The 14,739-nt window shown below is 36.5% G+C and overlaps 1 protein-coding gene across 1 annotated transcript in view; it reads left to right on the top strand.

Moving 5' to 3' along the window:
* Window positions 1-9,570, top strand: part of AGMO (alkylglycerol monooxygenase) — a gene marked incomplete at its 3' end in the record, with an annotated part of 33,971 nt that extends 24,401 nt beyond the window's left edge. Inside the window, exons 8-9 of the mRNA XM_010152155.1 lie at window positions 8,214-8,296; window positions 9,465-9,570. Coding sequence (XP_010150457.1) covers window positions 8,214-8,296; window positions 9,465-9,570 — 189 coding nt within the window. The remainder of the gene's footprint in view (window positions 1-8,213; window positions 8,297-9,464) is intronic.
* Window positions 9,571-14,739: the final 5,169 nt, after the last annotated feature.

Here is a 14,739-nt window from a genome sequence, read left to right as displayed (position 1 = left end):
TAAAATCTTCTAGTTAATGGAGGACTGTGGACCTGCCTTGTCCTGGCACACTTGTCCAGCAATCACCAGCCCTTGTTTGGTAGTGGTTACTGTCCCCTGTCCACCTCAGTGTGTGCTGTGAGAGAGCAGTCTTCCCACACAGGCCATGTACCTACCCCTTCACCTGCCACTGACCCAACCCCACCTTCTCCGGGGACCAGCCCCTCTCGCTGTGCCCTCATACTTTTGCCCATGTCTGAATCCAGGAAAGAAACAGATTTCTAGAAATAAGCCTCTTGCATATCTGACTGTGGTCATCCATTTCCAGATTCCAGAGCATTGCAAAGCCATTTCAAGCTGTCACAAATCTTGTTCAAACATTGACATTTTGATCTTCCAACTAAGATATTCCTCTTGCATCCCAGAGCAAGAAGGGCAGGAGAGAAACTTTGATAGTTTCTTGGCATATGCGGCAGCAGGCTTGTAGGAACTCTGGCAGCTCTGCATGTATGAGCTGCTACAGCTCTTTTTTTCAGTTTTTGGTTAGATGTGTTCTGAGTAGCACATCAGACAAGAAGAACAATGCAATTTTTGAAAAAAATTAAACATTAAGTATTTTGTGCAGTATTCCCAATATAATATAGAAGCTACCTGAGGCATAGTCTTCTCATTAGTATTAAGTTATTGTACACATTGTGCTCACCTCTGTAAAGGGTCACATTGCAACTGCAGGGAATTCAGATTACTAAGCCATCTGAGGCTTTAGTCTATCCTAAGAAATTTCTGAGGAGAGGAAATTAAGTCAAAGGTAAGGATAAATACATCCAATGTATACAAGATATACAGTATACAGGATTGCCAGTGTTCTTATATTGTGAAAAGCCTCTGCAAAACTTTCTGGATATGATTCTATATTCCTACATACCAGCAGCAAGTCGTATTTATATAGGGATCAAACTGTGGGGTTTTTTATTTGGTTGGAGTTTTTATCTTTCACTGTGTTGCTGTTGATGTTAGCAGCAAGAAGTAAGAGGCCTGCTCATGATTTTTTTTCCTATTTTATTCTTTTCTCTTTTTGCCTTTTCCTGGTCCTGGAAGGAAAAATGGATGGTCCAAATTATTTTCTCTGCTGATAATTGCAGCTGTTACAGAATAAGTATTAAAGGAAGTTAAAAAATGCACCCTAGCCCCAGATGATTGTTAAATTCTTGCAGTTGTGGAGGAAACATTCTGAAGATCCAGGATCTGGATTTTTTTTTGTTTTGTGTGTGTGTTTTTTTTTTGTTTTTTTTTTTTTAAGAAAAACAACTAGAAAATTCTCTGCAGAAAACTGTAGGGTAATTAGGTAGTAAGGATAAGGAGAGCATGGGGGACTAGAAGTACTTAATCTCAGGACATAAACCTTCAGCGTGGGTGTGGAAAGTGCTGGTCTCAAGGCAGAGTTCCAGCATTGCTCTGCAGTACAGTGGGGAAGCTGTCATGAGAAGGAAGACTCTGTATGAATAACTTTACTTGGCAAACATCTTCCTTCAATATCAGTTTTCCACTATACTGAGTTATGAAATGTCTATGGATACAACTGGAACTTTCTGTCTGGCTATGAATTATGTCATAATTGTGGCATAGCTCCATAAATGGAGAAAGCTAACTGTTTTCCTCATTTTTAGGTATAAGTTCCATTTCATAATAGCCATAAGACACAGCACACAGCTATTGCATTTCTCAAGTGATTACAGTTGCTTAGTGTTTGGTCTCACACCCTGCAGAAGTGTTAAATTTCTCTATACGTAAAGAGCAATCATATACCTTCAGTCTGAATGACCTACATTTAACATGTGAGAAGAGTAAAAAAAGAAAGAACAAATACATATTTTCCAGAGGAGAGACTATACAGTGTTTATTTTCTATATGGCAATCTGCACTACATCCAGAGAATAAAAATGACTTTTGAGCTCTGCACATCTAGATCTGATCCAAACCTCATTGAAGAAATGGGATTTGGATCAGTCCCAGAGAGAGTGCTAGGAGTGTAAAGCAGCAGTACACTGAAAGCAAAAGTCTCATAGCTCCAGCACTGCATGGATCACATAAATCAAAGTGAAGTGTACCTTAAACTCGTTTTGCAGTGTCTTTTTTATTGTTGATAGATGCTGTAACATTTACTGTGCTTATAATGCTATGAATATGCGAGCAGCTTCAGTTAGATGAAAAGTATTAAGACATAAGATAGATCTCTTGAAAGCTGAGAACACAATTAATACATCCATTCAGTAGGACATAACCAAGTTCTGTATATGGAATATTGTTAAGAATTGACACTTTTTTTAGGAATTTTAAGTTAAAATATATTTATACTGACAAAGACACCTAACAATACAGATTTCATAGCATTGTAGTAGCATTCTTCATTTGAATGTTGCAAGTGTCTGGTATATGACAGCAGGGCATCTGTTAAATTATGAAATGTGGTGACATTGTTCCTAGCTGTTCTGAGAAACGCTGAATACACCAGGATGAGGAAATGAGTCCATGTTATTCTGCAAAAGGAATAAAACAATCTGAGTTCTTTGAAATATAAAAGTCAATTAGAAATCTTTCAATTTTCTTCTAAATACACATTTGGAATGGCATACTTCCTTTGTTTAAATGATTATTTTTTCATTACTGACAAAATATAAAATAATGCTCTGTCAATCTGTTGATTACAAAGCCATATAAACATCTTCACAACATTCTAAAACCTGCCTTTTTTTTAAGGCTCCAAGATATTTTTAAAAATAAAAATCCAAAAGAAATATTTTTTTTCTGTTTGATTGCAGCCAATAACCACATTGCAAATTGCAGCTGACTTGTAATTGGGGAACCTGCTGTGGTCTCACAGGCTTCTCTGTTTATACAAATACTTCAGTATATACATACTGATTTATTTTATATGTACATCCATGCATATTATGCTGAAGTGGAACAAGGATGCTAGCACTAATGAAGGTGTAAAAGGCACATTTTTTTCACACTGCAACTTGCAGTGTGTAGACTTAATAGATGATGTTTAGCTTAATGATATAAACCACTGACTATTCTGTTGATTTTGGTAGAGAAATGCCTAGAAAATGGATGCCTCAGCTGCCAGCATCCACTTCACAGAGTGATACATGTTTGAAGGTAAATAAAAGAGTCAAGGCAGCATGTAACTATACCTTGGAAGCTGTAAAGAAGTAGTTATGGAAGCAAACTAAAAATGCAAAAATTTATGTTGCATGTCTGGTTTTCTAAAAGCTGTTATTCCCATATGTCATTGGGGTGTATTTCACTCCAAATTTCTTGGTAGTCCTTGACTAGCAGCACAAATGAGGGAAAACTTTTTTTCCTGTATGTGAATGTGGTGCATGTATCTACAGAGAAGGCTAACTTGCACCTTCTACCTTCATGGGTCCCAGTAAGGCTTTATGCCTCACCATTCATCACTCTGGAAAGCTCAGGACTTGGGAAGTGGAAGGCTTCAACACTGTCCTCAGACATTACTGTGCATTTATCTAGGTCTATGATAGTGCCAGTTTGCAAATAGCTGAGATCATAGAATCTTTTAGGTTGGAAAAGACCTTCAAGATCAAGTCCAACTGTTAACCCAACAATGCCAATACCACCCTAAACCATGTCCTCAGGCACCTTGTCCACATGTCTCTTAAATGCCTCCAGGGATGGTGACCCAACCACTTGCCCAGGCAGCCTGTTCCAATGCCTGATAACCCTTTTGGTGATGAATGTTTTTCTAATATCCAATCTAAAACTTGCCTGGCACAACTAGAGGCCATTTTCTTTTGTCTTATCACTTGTCATTTGGGAGAAGAGACTAACAACCACCTCTCTGCAACCTCCTTTCAGGTTGTTGAAGTGAGCGACGAGGTGTCTGTGACCACCCTCCTCTCCAGGCCAAACAACTCCAGCTCCCTCAGCTGCTTCTCACAGGACTTGTGCTTCAGGCCCTTCCCCAGCTCTGTTGCCCTCCTCTGGAGACTCTCCAGCACATCAGTGTCTTTCTTGTAGCGAGGGGCTCAAAATGAACATGGTATCCGAGGTGTGGCCTCACCAGTGCCAAGTACAGGGGTACAATCACTTCCCTAGTTCTGCTGGCCACACTGTTCCTGATGCAGACCAAGATGTCATTGGCCTTCCTGGCCACCTGGGCACACTGCTGACTCTTACTCAGCCAGCTGTTGACCAAAACCCCAGGTCCTTTTCTGCCAGGAAGCTTTGCAGCTACTTGTCCCCAAACCTGCAGTGTTGCAAAGGGTTGATGTGTCCCAAGTGCAGGACTCAGCTCTTGACCTTATTGATCCTCATATGTTTAGCCTTGGCCTATTGGTCCAGGCTGTCCAGATCCCTCTGAAGAGCCTTCCTACCCTCAGTGAGATCAACATTTCCACCTAACTTGATGTCATCTGCAGATTTATTGAGGGTGCACTTGATCTCCTTATCCCCATTGTTTATAAAGATATTAAACAGAAATGCCCCTAGTACTGAGCCCTGGGGAACACCATTTGTGACTGGCCACCACCTAGATTTAATTGCATTCACTACAGCTCTTTGGGACAGCCGTCCAGAGAGTTTTTTACCCAGCGAAGAGTATGCCCGGGTAAAGAGATCCGTACATTCTGGGCCACAGATGATGTTGGACCATAAGAAGTTTTACAAACAACTAGTGTTCAGGATGTTATGGTTCATGTAGGAGTGTCTGGAAAGAAATGGAAATTGGCCTGAAAAACAGAATCTGTGAAATGTGATCATACCTAGCTCAGGTAGTCAGTACAGGAAGAACTGCATTTAGCATTTTAAACATTTAAAGCTTAAGGGCTTGTTTATATTTGGGTTTATTTTCCTTAAATTATAAGGTTGCTTCAATTCTTTCTTCTGATTTACTAACATAAATTAAAATGTGGTTTTATTTTTTTTTTAAATCATGTTAAAATTGAACTGCAATTTATTAATTTTCTTTCAAGTTCTTCAGTTGTGCTCTTTTCTTCTGTGATTAGATAAATAGGTAAAATGGTAACTCCAGCTCCAATTTTGCACATTTTAGAAAAAATGTTCAACAGAAGTTTGCAGGGTCACACTCCAAATCCTTCTATTCCATCCTTTCTTTTTTTTGTGTAGAGAAAGCTGCAGTCTGAATTACAATATTACAGTGTCTCTAATATCAAGCTTACCATTATTTCAAGGTCCATCAACAACAATATAAAAGGACAATAAAATTTTTTCCTGAAAATACGTTAACTTCAAGAGAGTAATTTTAGATATTTTCCTACTCGTCTAGAAATGGCAAATAAAATATATCTTTAAACAAAGAAAAATATTAATAGAAATTACGAGAGAAAACACCACTAAAAATATGACCTAAAAATGTTTGTTTTCGAGAAGTGTTTCCATCAACCACTCAAATCTAACTCTTAGTTTAAGGACCAAATTCAGCCTCCAGACCTGCTCTCTAGCTAAAGGCAAGAAATAGAATCACTCAGAAAGTACTGTGTCTCCACTGATTACAGAGAAAGCTTAGGTTAATAACAGGTTTTTAGGCACTTCAGTAAAGGTGCTTAGAGGAAGGTAAAATGAATCAGTACCTCAGTTTTCTGAAACTGGAATAAAAAAGAAACCACGTTGCCTAGGTTCTCTAATGCTAGGCAGCTCAGAAACACTGGGAAGACAGAAAAGGATGAAACCATGCAGATCTTTTAAACTGAATATTGAAAGCACCATTATTTATTCATAGCAGGTACTGCTGGATCATTCCTGTAGAAAAATAGTAACATTTGTTCTCTCAAAACCATTGCAGGTTCATTCATTATCCATAAAGTGTGATTTAGACATATACTGTAATGTAGCAATTACATGACTTGCTTAAATTTGGATTTGCTGATTGATTCTCTTTCCTGCCTAAGTGGGATACGAAACCTTATGTTCTTTTTCTCAGAATAGTGTCGTACCACTGTGGGAACATTTTTAAGGCAGTCTGTAGAAGCTAGTGCATTTCACTGGAAACAAAAATCAAAATCAAACCTACCTGACCAGAAGGTCTAGACTTAAAAAAAGGTGTAATTCTCCAACTTTAAAGTGAAGACATTCTCTATGGAAGAAGGTCTTGAATTACAGTCCAAGTTCCCTGGCAATCCCCTTTATCTGACAAGTAACAATCACTGAAAAACATATTAAAGCATTTCTAAGAAATTTATGTGCGAGTTCCCTTATACCTGAACCAAAAACGTTATTTGGTCACTTCTTGAATTTTTGTATGACCCAGTTTCTCCAGGAAGCTGAAATGGGAGTTGGACTTATTGTGACTAGATGATCAGTACAAAAAGTAGTCATTTTATTAAACTTAAGCAGAGTCTGTGCCTGTTTTTATAGAAAAACTCTGTCCAAAAATTTTGTCACTTCAAAATAAATCTCTTTATGTTAACAATTGAAAGTCTTTAAATTTAGGATAGCTGTAGGATTTTTGGATTCTAGAAATTGAAGTGTTCAAGAGGAGCACCTTCAGTTTAATCTCTTACTGACAAATTCAAAAATTTGCATCTGGAATTTTCCAGTGTATTCTGAGAGACACAAACCTTGATAAAGGATTATAAAACCATTAGACCTTTTTTTTTGTTATCTTGAGTTAAGTGAGAGTCTCAACGCATAACTCCTATACTGAGTCCCCCCAGGATTAAGAAGAGTGTAAGAAAGCACAAGAAAAGTGTAAAGAATATCCTTTCTCAAGAGTAAATATATATATATAGATGATGGTGGTACTCAGCAGTCTGAAGTTTTGTAAGTTTATCATAAGGAGGAATGGAACAGATTGGAAATGTAGCAATGCAGTAATGATTTTGATCTATTCTTGTATAAATCTGTGCAACAGAGTGGCTTGACAGGTGTCATTTGTGAGAAGTGTTTTGTGGCTTGTAAAGTGGTGAGGCTGCTGTTTAGCTCACTCATTGCTGGGATTGTGTTTTCTTTGTTCAGTAACTGTTTGTTAAGGATATCTAAGTAGGTGCTTGTGATTCTTCAGTAAAACAACAGAAACCTACCCAGCCTGAGTGTGTGGTTTGATGTGTTTTCCAAACATGGGCACTGTAAGTTCACACAGCTGTAAAACTTGAGAATATCCTCCTGTGGCCTCCCACACTTGCAGATACTTACCCTAGATCTCTTTGAGGGGTAGGGGCCACCACTGAAGGAAAGTGGGCATGTCACTGAGTGGGACTGAAATCAGGGCAGACATTCATGGATTTTTATTTTTCCAGTACCTGCAGTCTTGAAGTCCAAGATGCTGTTCATAAACCTTACTGCTATTGAAGCCAGAAAGGATTCCTTTAACTCAGCAAGATCCACTAGTTTTGTTTTGCGTTTTTTGTTGGTTTTTAATGAAAAAACAAAGGCTTTTCAAAACTAATATTTGAAAGGAAGTCAGGGAGGGAACAAGAAAACTGATTAAATATTTTATTTTTAAAGGCAGCTGTGTAGAATACAAAAAATATTAAATAAATTAAAAGAAAAATTTCAAACGTCATAATGAAAATAATTTCTGTTTTCCTGAGTTTTGTTCATATCATTTTGATGTAAATTTTAAGGTTGTAAATCCTCATGCTGCTATTCATTCAAGTACTAACACACATGTGAATGCTTAAAAGTGTTTTAAAACTGATTGAAGTTAATGGTACGAGTTGAACAGTTTTCCTGAATTGAGAACCAAGTGTCGAGTTGTCACAAAGGGACATAATTAATTGTTTCTTCTTAAATATGTTTATATTTTTAAGTCATGTGAATTCTTAATCTCACCATTGCATTGGTTTTGGTATCCAGTGAGATTCATGGATGATAATGGTAAAGACCTGATAACATAAGATGAAGGAAAAGAATAGGGCTGCTGGGATTTTTATCTGGAAATAAATTTTTTCCCTCTGGGAACAAAGGCATAAGGAAATCAAGTAACTTCAGTAAAAACACACAATGTAGAATGGAATACCTTAAACATCATTTTGGAAATAGAGCATTCAGGAAAAAACTATAAAGGTGATTACTCCAGAGCAGTGTGCTATCCAGAGCACAAAATTTTATTGTAAAATTTAAAGTAACAATTTTCCTTAAAAGCAGACACTAATATTACTGAGTGAGGAAGTTGAAGCTCCTGTTCTATTAAAACTCAATTTCTAGTCAGAAAATTACTCTAAATTTATTATTTGTCTACTTTTTAACAGATGTTATCACAGGGAACAATTCTCCTGAGAATTGGCTTTATCATTCTGTCCCTGACATCTTTTGGACTACTTATGGAGAACAGGCAAGAAACAAAATGTGCTTTTTTATTGTTTTCTTCTCTCATTATGTATTATTTATCATTATATGGAAAGCTCGTGTGTCAGAAATTATATTTATAGAGAAATACAGATACATTCTGACACATGTTGCTGTCTGTTGACTAGAAAATAACACATGAAGAGCCAGTACCTAAACCCAAGGGTGTTCCCATAGCAATTAGTGGCTATATCTATATTGTCTCTTACAGAAAAGTCAGGGGATGGGCTACTCAAGTCACCCTCTGTGCTTGCATTTGTTGGGTTCACATCTCTGGTATTGGGACACTGGCAGATGAGATCTGCAGGCTGTCCCAGGGCTGTTCAAGCTCAGACTGCAATCATATTGTGTCAGTTCTGTGTAGCATGCCATAGGTGTCAGATGCAATGATGGCATATGAAAAGCACACAGTGTAGCTCCGAGGAGACTCAAAATCATGTGAAGGACAGTGTAGACTTAAGAATAAATTTAATCATTATGTATTCAAATCAAATTGGGTCTTGAATACACCACCTCAGTGAGACATAATATTGAGGAAGTAGTCCATGTAGGTACTGTGTGCTTACAGAAGAATAAATTGCAGCTACAGTTTCTTACAAAGAAATTATTTTTCCTTGCCCATACAAAAGTGGAATAGAAGATTTTGAGATGGAGGTGCCAGGTCTGCTTTGCACCTGCTCTTTGTAATATTTTCAGAAAGGAATACCATTCACCTGTATGGACTGAATAGTTTATTTCAGGATAAATAAAAAACTGTCAGTATGCCAGAGATGTATGTAACTTAAGGAGTTCATAATGTCATTAGTAAATATTTACAGAAAAAGACCAGTGAGAAGATTCTGAACTACTTATGTAACAAGTTTCAGAATTTTGCTATTGTCTTTTATGAGATCAAAAGACAACAGCTATATATACATCTACATTTAGGTGGGTTCACAAACAATTTGTGAGTATGTGTATTTTCACCACCAGCAGATTCAGTGTTATAGTTCATTTAAAATGTATACTATAAAAAACTTAACTATAAGTAAGTTTAAGAAAGATGACTTGATGCAAGTGCAGGACATCACTGACTATTTCTACATTCTCTTTTTCACTGAAGTTAACAAGGAAGAAAAGATTGGACATTAATCTAAATTGCTTCCCGTTTCTAGGCCCAAAGCAGGAATTTTGGAAATCATCCGCTGCTTGGTCTTCATAGGTGTGTACAAACTTGGCTATTTAAGGAGTCAGTTTTCTTCCTTGGGCTATGCATATGAGGTAAGACATTTATTTTGAAATGTCAGTGGTAACAACCCTTGATTTTTTATCTTTTTAGAAAAAACAGTAACACTAAAAATTTATAGTTTACTTCCTTATTTTTTATTCCACTGTTTTAGTAGAATACTGATTTTTCCCCCCCTTATCTCATTAGTTCTTACTTTTTATTATTAACCTGTAAAAAATTATTAAGATTTCTTCCCGAGATGGCAATTCACATTGAAAGAAAGTCAGGAAAGTGTCTAGTTACCAGTTCTTGCAAAAAATAATAGATTGGTGGCCATATGTTTTGAAGAGAATAACAGAAATGTGTTGCTTAACTTGAATTGATTAACTCACCTTTCACGGGGCAAATCTGAAAATACTTGGAGGCTGGAAGAGTTTTAATATCAGATATTTTGTTCTGTACCTATAATGTACCTCAAAGATAGACTTTTAACCATTGACAAAGATAAAATACTGGACTGCATAGGCCTTTGGTCTAATTAAGTATGGTCACTTAAGAATACTTATGTGTTTTTCTCCTCTTTGTTACTTTTTGATCTACCTATTTCTTTTTTTTGTACAGTTGATATTTTTTAATAACTCTTGTAATAGGATCTGAGTTAAATAACACTGTATCATTAATATAATTCAGAGCTGAATAACACTCCTAAACTAGTCAGTTGTCAGCAAGCTTGTGAATGGCTTGCTAAATTAGTAGAAATGTTACCAGAAAGTTAACGCGTGTTAACTTTTGTTAAGGAACAAGAAAAAATGAAATAAAACAGGAGGGATCGAGACTCAGAGCTTTTATTGGTGGAGTTCAAAATGGTTCCTTTGACTTGGAACATCTGCAAAATTTATAGCAACTTTCCTAATTCAAGGTTTTTGTGGTGGTGCTGATTCTCTTGCTTTTCCAAGACATCAAGAATGGAAAAATACCTTATGCTACTGTAAATCTTTTTGATCTTTAAACAATAATTATTGGACAATATTTAAAGCTAGAAAAATGCCACTAATCAAGAATTGTTTTGATTTTTTCCCCATATTATTATATTGTCAATACTTTGGTGTATAAAACAGACGGTTCTTGAATTCATTTGATAAAAGTCTGCCAGATATTCAACAGATATTTTAAGAATTTTACTTGCTTAAATATAATTTGGAAAATGTTTTTATTATTTACTGAGTAGACGACTACAATGGATAGGCTTAAAGCAAAGAATTCAAAAATTTGCAAATTAATTCTATAACCCTTGATATACAGCTCTCAGTCTTGAGATATTTTGGTATTCTAACTGAATTTGAGGAGCATTATATGTCAGAATATATACTTTAAAGTAAAAAAAAAAAAAAATCATGTACTTACCTTGCTGAGAGGTGTGTGTGCATGTGTAAAAGTGTCTCCTACTAAGAAGCAAGAAATAAAATTATCCAAATTATTAGTGATTTCTGTTGTTTGTAGTAAACTATATGGCTTCCTATTCGGTCATGAAGAAAAACATTAAATGAGGTGCTTCTAATTCTATCCTTTACATGTATCTGTCATTAAAATAGGTCATTCTTTGCCATCTCTAATTCTTTCCTGCTGTACTTTCCTATCCTTTGTCTGTCTGATGTTTTTGTTTGTCCTTTTTATTATAGTTCTCTGTTACTCTGAACTGTTTCTCCTTCAAATACAGTTAAAGATTTTGTCAGGTGTAAATGAAACCATTGATTTAATCTTTCTGTTTGCATCGTACATATTCCAACTTTAATATGCATCTAGATTTATCTGATCTTTTTGATACTATATTTTCAGTACTCATAATCTGTACTATACTTAAATAATGTACTCCTTACATCTTCATCATTTTATGTCACCAAATAAACACTTCTTTATTAATCCAGTATTCATGAGCAATAGGAACGAATGCATGGCAACATATAGATCATGTAGTCAACTTCTGTTGACTTGTTTTTTTTTTGGCTTTATAAATTAAGCTTTCCAGAGCACTTACTTAGGGATGAAGAAAGATAAACTGCAGGAGGCATGATGGCACTACTCGGTGTGTCTAGAATTTAACAAATAATTCTGTCCCAGCATTCTTAAGTTAATGCAGCATTGCAGCAGATATGTGCGACTGATTTTGCCATGCATCATGTTAAATAATCAGTGAAACAGTATGTGATTCCTGTCTATACATGTTGGTTTTTTCTGTGACTATGTTTCATATGTATGTATTTATCATTAATATTTTAGAATCAGTAGATAAGATTTCAGAAGTAAATGTTCTTGCAGTACTATCTACAGGGTACCCCAACTAGTAAAAATAGGTTATAGACTGCAAAATAATGCATTTGGCTCAGAAAAATGTCTGGCAACTACTGCATGGGAGAAAGGCCTTCTTGGTGAAAAGTAGGAGGAAAATTCAGAAGAAATGGAGAAAACTAGGGAAGCAGTGAGAAAGAAGAGCAGAGGAAACAAGGACTGAGCCTTTCCCATTTTGCCAGTAAATTAGCTCAGGTGAGCATGAAAAAAGCAGCTAAGGTTTGCAATTCCAGCAGGAGGAGCAGTCCTGCTCTCTGGCTCCAGACTTTTACTCCGCCCATCTAACTTTGTAGGTCTTAGGCAGCCAAAGATTTTTCTTCAGGTAAGTGAGTGGATGCAACTTGCTGTGAAGTAAGAAAGCATGCATTTTCTGTTTGCTATGCTGTATGTATTTCAGTATGGATAGTTTGGTAAAAAAGTAAGCTCTGCTTTCTTTAGAAGGGGGGGGGAAAAAAAAGGGATGTTTGAGGAAATTTTTAGATCTTACGAGAATTGTTTCCTGAGTGGAGGTCACTGAAAACCTTGATGATAAGGGCAGAGATATTATATTTGACTGGTTGTAGACAGTAAGCTGAGGAGCTAATGTGTTTCTGCTTGAGGATCTGTGTTGCCACATCCTATATTACTTAGTTTTCTTTAGGCTGATGACTTCAGACTTGTGTAATGTGATGATCATGTGTCTTATTAAAGCCAAATCGTTTTCTGTCAGGCTGGGCCTGGAGTCTCCTAACCACCTGGAGGTAGCAGAAAACATTGCTTGTGTGTTCAGTTATGTGACAGTTCGGCAGGCACGATATGTAAAAATAAATCTGTGATGATGGTGCACCTCTTCAAAGTGTTTCCATCCAACTGCTCTGGTTTGGCATCAGCCAGCATATTCCATGAGCTGATTTTGGTCAAGGACTGGCTGTTATTTGACAGTAGTACTAATGAGGAGTAAGTAGAAATGAGAGCCACTGACACGTCGTTGGAACTCTTGTCTTAAATATTTTCACCAACTCTCATAGTGGCTGCAATACAGTACTGAGAAAGACTCTTAAACTAAAGGGCCAGGAGTGAGGAAGGTGGAGGAGGAAGTACAGACATCTGGTCTTGATGTGCTTGTTTATCTTTTACCTTTGTTTCATCTAAGGCACTGTATTTCAGAGTAAATCTCTTCACCCAGACTCCTCCTGCACTGTAACTTCCTGGGCTGCCTGGCTATGAAAGCATAGGCAGGTGTATTAATTTACAGGTAGGAAGGATAAAACTCTAGGACAACTTTCATTGGGAAAAAGAGAGGTTATATATATGTGTGATATTTAAAATGAATAATGTATTTTCTTACATGTTTTATGTGGGCATATTGTGCATTAGACATATAACAACTTTGGAAGATACATAAAATCTTCTTCAGGGTGTAATTCAGCCCTTAATTAGTGAAGGTAGAAATGAACTTCATTGTGGTCAATTTTTTTATTTATTCCTCCAGAGTATCTAAACTTGGTAGATGCAGCTGTTCCAAAAACTTTTGGAGACAGTATTCTGTACCAAATGAACTGCTTCTCTGATCTTTGATGTAATTCTGGTGTTTCTTACAAGTCTGTCAGCTAATTTGTCTGGATAAAATATATAATATCTCTTTAATAAAGAACTGATTTGCACTGTATTCTGTGTTCCACAGCAGTCCCTCTTAATGTGATATATTACCATGCTACTTATTTCTCCTTTCATCGTACAAAGTCTTGCTGTTACCTCACTTGTTTCTTAGTGTAATTTACTAGCACTGGAATTCTGACTTATGAGTACTGACTTAAAACAAACATTTACTCATAAGAACTTATTTCCACATCAGTGATAGTTTTCTGCTCTGTAGCATTTTTCCTTGGTCCCTCGTTATGATCTTCTGTGCCACATTTCAAAGAGCAGCATATCTCATATTTGGTTTCCATTAAGGTGAAAGCTCCGTGCCCTGTGCTATGATTTATGACCTCAGCATTTATGCATTCTTTGTGCCCTAACTAGTTTGGCTGATATATTTGAAATGTATTTTAGAATTGGAGCTGGGGATGGAAGGAAACTACAGTCTTATGATAAAAATCCTTTTCAACACACATGGAATTAAACAAACACAAGTTGTAATCTGTATTTTCTGTTAGCTTCATTCAGAAAAGTTTGCTGTACAAACTTTTATATCCCAAACAGTGTATCCCAGGGACTGGACTTTTAATATTCTTGACAACTGCCCTAAGGGGAATAATGTCCCTTAGAAAAAGTCACAGTAAAATCTAGCAGTAGATTAAGTTAGTTTCCACTTAGGTGTGACAGCAGAGTCATTACTGATTTTAGATTGAGCCAGTTTGAGAGTCAGCTTCACCACCATCAACTAAAGACTATGATGTATAGTTCCAGATGCTCTGGCCAATTGACCGTAAAATTGCTCTGCATTTCTGGCAGAGCAGCCAAGCTGGAACTTTTAAAATCTCCACCCCCTGAGCTCAACACCCTCCCCCCTCTGCTTAAAAGCTGCTCATTATTCTTCTTCTGCCCGCTGATCTTAGCAAAAGAAAAACTTCTGGAATCAATTAGTAGTGTCTGCACTTGATGAGATTTGCACGTGAGTTTGGAATTGCGAGGCTTTGATAGTGTCAGCCAACAGCTGCAGTTTCAGGTGGTAAAATGGGGGAAGGAATTTTCCAGGGTTTATTTACAATCATAAAATAAAACAAAAATCAAGACAAGTTGGAAACCATCTAACGTGTCATTAAAATGAAGCCTGCATTGGGTTATATATTTATTTTGTCAGGAAAAAAAGTGAACTATTGTTTTATTATCAGGATCCTTTCAATTACCTTGAAGTTATTAAGTTGTATAGAGTGACTGTAATAAAATGCAAG

Source organism: Eurypyga helias, unplaced genomic scaffold (genome assembly GCF_000690775.1).
Source record: "Eurypyga helias isolate BGI_N326 unplaced genomic scaffold, ASM69077v1 scaffold3715, whole genome shotgun sequence".
Taxonomy (NCBI): Eukaryota; Metazoa; Chordata; class Aves; order Eurypygiformes; family Eurypygidae; genus Eurypyga; species Eurypyga helias.
The sequence above is the reverse complement of the archived record's forward strand: the minus strand, read 5'-3'. Positions and strand labels throughout refer to the sequence as shown.